This window comes from Haliaeetus leucocephalus, unplaced genomic scaffold (assembly GCF_000737465.1).
Source record: "Haliaeetus leucocephalus isolate CR32 unplaced genomic scaffold, Haliaeetus_leucocephalus-4.0 Scaffold148, whole genome shotgun sequence".
NCBI classification, from domain to species: Eukaryota; Metazoa; Chordata; class Aves; order Accipitriformes; family Accipitridae; genus Haliaeetus; species Haliaeetus leucocephalus.
The window spans coordinates 1,456,658-1,460,698 of record NW_010972584.1 but is presented as its reverse complement, the minus strand read 5'-3'; the positions used below and the strand labels follow the sequence as shown (position 1 = coordinate 1,460,698).

The following is a 4,041-nucleotide window of genomic DNA, read 5'->3' as shown; positions in this document are numbered from 1 at the left end:
GGCGGCGTCGCTGTGGCAACGGCCCCCCCACCTTCCTCGGCTGGCGGCCCCTCTGCCGCCCCCTGGCGGCGCGGAGGAGCGCTCTGCGAGGCAGTGGTGGGGCGGGAGGAGCCTCTGCCGCCCCCTAGCCCCGCGGAGGAGCGACCGCAGGCGGCGCGGCGCCCCGGGCTCTGTGGACACCCACGGGGGACGCGTGGGGGAGACACGCGGGCCCCGGCTGCCACCCCCGCCGTCACTTCCAGCACACGATGATGTTGGGGTCGTTCTCCAGCCGCTCGTCCAGCTCCTTGTAACTCATGCCTGGGGGTCGGGGAAGGCAGCGGGGTGTTAGTGGGGTGCCCGGCAGCGGTGTCGGGGGGCTGGCTGGGCTCCCCAGCTGCTCCCCCCGGGCAGCACGGGCTTGGCAGCCCAGCTCGGCACAGAACCTAGCCCAGAGTCCCGTCTCCACGAGGTCTGAAGGCTCCCAATGGGGCGAGGGAGACCCCGAGACCAGTGCATGGCCCTGGGCACGCAGGCAGCCTCTCTGCCTCCCACCGGCCCCGAGACCTGCACGGAGGAGCCCGGATCCTCACCGGTCTTGCAGCAGATCTCGTCGTAGCTGTGGCAGCCCGTGTACAGCCGGGCTGGGTGGCTCCGTTCGTCCCGGGCGACCTTGACGGGGTATTTCTGAAGCCGCCGGATAAGGCCCTTCATCAAACCAAACTGGATAAGCCTCCTGGGGACGAGGAGGGAAGAGAGTGGGACCACAATGCTGAGGTGTCAAACACTCCAGCTCCCCCCACTCCCTTCTGGTTCCACCATGCCACAGCACTGCCTCACGTTTCCCCACCTATGGACGCAGGGGTTGGGAACTCCCTCCTCGCTCCCCCACACTCGCGCCACCACCCCCAGTGTCACCGCTGCCCTCGGGGACCGAGGAGGAGGGTGCTGGCTCCGACCTCTCATCCACCCTCTGGAGCTGCAGGGTGTAGCGGGAGATGAGATCTCGCACCGTCGTGCCAGGGCTCAGCCCGCAGTACAGCTGGAAGACGTCCCTGAGACTGGCTCGCTTGTGCCCTGTGGGGACAAGTCAGCAGTCAGCTGCCCTCTGTCCCTGCCTCCGCTGGCAGCCCAGCGCAGGGTCACCCTACCTTGTTTGGTGACGTAGGACAGACACTCTTCCTGGAGACACTTGTCATCCACCAGGTCCTGGACCTTTGGTGTGGTGCAGTAGACGTTGGAGTACTGGAGGGCAAGGGAAAACCAGCTCTGCTCGGCCACAGCTCCCAGAGACAGACCTGCCCCGCTCAGAACCCCGTTATCCCCCCTACACAGCCACCCCGATGGCGCAGCCGCTGCCCCAATCCTGCTCACAGCCCCACGCTCCGTGGCCTGACCCACCTGAAGTATGGAGACGAGCGTGACGACCCCGTAGTACCTGCAGACAGACAGGGAAACGTGAGAGACCCTCTCTGCCAGCACCCACCACTACCCCCTCCTGTGGGCTGGCCAGGCCCCCCCTTCCATGCACTCACAGCAGGTTTTGCACAGCGATGCGCACCAAGTTCAGCTCTACGTCGGCTTCTGCAGAAATCTTCTGGACGTGCCGAAAGCCATCAATGTAGGGCAGGATCTAGGAGGGGAGGAAGCAACAGCTAAGAGGGGAGAGAGCAGAGAGGTCCAAGGCATCACCCTGAAACCCCAGAAACTCCCCTGTGTCCAGGAGCACACTGGGATGGGCAGGCTCCATCCCTAGCAGCATTTTATCCTCAGGTTGGGTAAATGGGTTGCTCATGGGCCCAAGCACAAAGACAAGGGGAGCACCAAACCGTGCTCATTAACGTGGTGATCTCCGGGACAGCCTGACTCCCCTCTCCCTGCGGGCAGGCTGGAAACAGGTACTGTTCAAAGCATGCTGCCCCTGGTCAAGCACACGGACCTGCTGTGTGGTGAGATCCCACTGGGAGTTGAAGAAGTCGTCCTTGTCTTGTGTGAAGACGGGGACATCGTACTCCTGCACGATTGGGGGGTCCGGGCGCTGCTCGATCACCTTCAGGTGGATTGTGTTTGACTCATCTGTCCAGGGAAAGGGAAGCGCTCAGTCCCCACAGGAACCTCTGCTCCCTCGGGAGCTTGCGACCGTCAGACCCAGGACATCACCACGCCGCATGGAGGAAGGCGTTTGTGTCCCACAGCCCCATCCCTCCTGGCCCTTTGAGCCACCCAGGACAAGGGTGGCTCAGACACCCCCCAACTCCAAGCGCAGACAGGGAGGGAGCTGGCAGGAGCAGCATAGGCAGAGCTGACCCAGGCAGGGGATGGCCCAGCTGCCTCCCAGCGCTGCCCTGCCCCGCTCCACCCCTCGCTGCCGGGCCAGCGCGGCTGCTGTACCTATGGGCAGGGTGCACTTTCCTTTGGCGTTCAGCTCCTCCAGCAGGATGGTCATGATAGGAACCAGCTTCTGTTTACTCTCCTCGTTGGAGATGAAGCCACTTTCCAGCTAAAGAGCAGAAAATCAAGTCAGCTTCTTCCCACAGGATTACTGGCTATAGGAACCGCACGTCTTGGATCCCGCCCTCCCTTAGACTTCAAGTGATGCGTAGGTAAAACCAGCACGATCCCCCCCTTACTGTAAACCTGGTCCCTACCCCAGCAACGCCCAGTGACCCACAACGTGCACCAGGACACCAGTGACTCTGTGGGGGGGGATCATGAGGCAGCCAGACTCTGCTCGAGTTGGCTTGGGCCTCACCTCGAGGGTGGTAAGGTAGCCAGCCAGCTTCTTCACTATGGGCTCCAGCGCACAGGCCTTGGCTCTGGCATCGCACACAAAGCCCAGGTTGAAGAGCAGAGCATTTCGGCTGTACTTCTTGTGCTCGATACACACGGGGCAGCCGATCAGCTTCTTCTCCATGGCCGTCCTGCGGGAAGACAAGTAGGACCTGCACCTATGCCCTCAGGGAGGTCTGAGCCCTGCACAAGGCTAGTTCCCGGTCAGGGTCCGGAGGTGGGGGCTCCTCTGCTTTGCAGGAAAAATGATGCCTAATCCCCAAACACTCAGTGTAGAAAACACACAGTCTAAAAAAGCATGGTGGGGGTGGGGGAGAAGAAAACGGTTTTCTTTCAAAACCAGCACAGCTCTCCAGACTCTTTCAACTCTCCTGGATTTCAGGCTGACAGAGAACCACACGCAGCACCAGCCACCCCCAGAATCCGGTACCCGCGGGCACCGTAAGGCACCTGCTGATATGGGACAGAAACCCCTGTGAGCCCAGAGCCGGCACTGTCACATCACCCAGCCGTCGTCGTCTCCCGCCGGCAGAGTCTTGCCCACTCGCGGCGAGGGCAGCGGATCCCCCCCCCGGGGCGGTGTGCCTACACTCACACGGTGATCAGCTTGTTCTGCAGCTCGGGCTTCGTGATGACGTACACCTGGATGGTGTCAAAGAGCTCCCGAGAGATGAAGTCCTCCGGGACCTGCGGCGGCACAGAAAGCTCCGCTCCAGCCCCAGCCCGGCTGCCGAGACCCCCCCTCCGGGAGCGGCCTCCACCCCCGGCCCCCCCCGCCATCCTCCCCTAGGGGCGCTCCCGGGCCCCAGTCCCGGCCCCCCCACCTGGTAGGTGATCTTGGGCCCCAGCGTGGGGTGGAACTCGCTGAAGAAGACGCACTCGATCCTGCCGCCCATGGCGGCCCGGGGAACGCCCGGGCTGAGCCCCGCTCCGGCAGCAGCGGCGCCGGCGGAACGGTGCCTACTACGCATGCGCGCCGGCTCCTGCCGGCCACCGTAGCACCCATCCGGGGGGACTTCACGTCACAGGTTCGCGCCAGTGGAGGAGGGCTCTCACTCTGAGCGACAGCGCCGCCCACCCATTCAGCGGCGGCGCGGCGCGGAAGAGGCGGGCCCTAGCGCGGACTGGCAGCTCACCTCCCCCAATCGGGGGCCGCGTCCTGGCCCGCCCGTCTCCGCGGCGGCGGCGGTGGTCACCCCCCTCCCCGGCCGCCATGGCCCTGACGGCCGAGACCGAGTCCCGGCTGTACCGGTCGCTGCGCGCCGCCGCCGG

General features: G+C 64.5%; 2 protein-coding genes across 4 annotated transcripts in view; one reads left to right on the top strand and one right to left on the bottom strand.

Annotated features, from left to right (window-relative positions):
- Window positions 1-178: 178 nt before the first annotated feature.
- NPRL2 (nitrogen permease regulator-like 2 (S. cerevisiae)) lies at window positions 179-3,708 on the bottom strand. 3 transcript variants are annotated; one of them, XM_010561582.1, is made up of 11 exons: window positions 3,594-3,708; window positions 3,365-3,456; window positions 2,732-2,900; window positions 2,371-2,479; window positions 1,919-2,055; window positions 1,515-1,612; window positions 1,381-1,417; window positions 1,131-1,224; window positions 939-1,056; window positions 573-715; window positions 180-300 (listed from the first exon to the last, which is right to left on the bottom strand). In XM_010561582.1, exons 1-11 carry the CDS (start codon window positions 3,663-3,665, stop codon window positions 233-235), a joined length of 1,137 nt encoding a protein of 378 aa, XP_010559884.1. In that variant the 5' UTR covers window positions 3,666-3,708; the 3' UTR covers window positions 180-232. The 3 variants fall into 3 exon arrangements, with proteins under 3 accessions (XP_010559883.1, XP_010559884.1, XP_010559885.1); XM_010561581.1 differs by lacking the exon at window positions 3,365-3,456 and having other exon boundaries at window positions 179-300; window positions 2,628-2,900; XM_010561583.1 differs by lacking the exon at window positions 3,365-3,456 and having other exon boundaries at window positions 3,594-3,662.
- Window positions 3,709-3,982: 274 nt separating this feature from the next.
- LOC104828145 (cytochrome b561 domain-containing protein 2) overlaps window positions 3,983-4,041 on the top strand; it is a 2,093-nt gene continuing 2,034 nt past the window's right edge. The window contains exon 1 of the mRNA XM_010561629.1: window positions 3,983-4,036. Within this exon, the coding sequence (XP_010559931.1) occupies window positions 3,983-4,036 (54 nt within the window). The remainder of the gene's footprint in view (window positions 4,037-4,041) is intronic.

Excerpts from the sequence above, each read along its gene's own strand:
- NPRL2 (XM_010561581.1), bottom strand. The coding sequence starts at position 3,665 with ATGGGCGGCAGGATCGAGTGCGTCTTCTTCAGCGAGTTCCACCCCACG. Across the intron at positions 2,480-2,627 it reads GGTCACTGGGCGTTGCTGGG|CTGGAAAGTGGCTTCATCTC; the intron begins GTAGGGACCAGG and ends TCTGCTCTTTAG. Across the intron at positions 1,613-1,918 it reads GGGATCTCACCACACAGCAG|ATCCTGCCCTACATTGATGG; the intron begins GTCCGTGTGCTT and ends CTCCCCTCCTAG.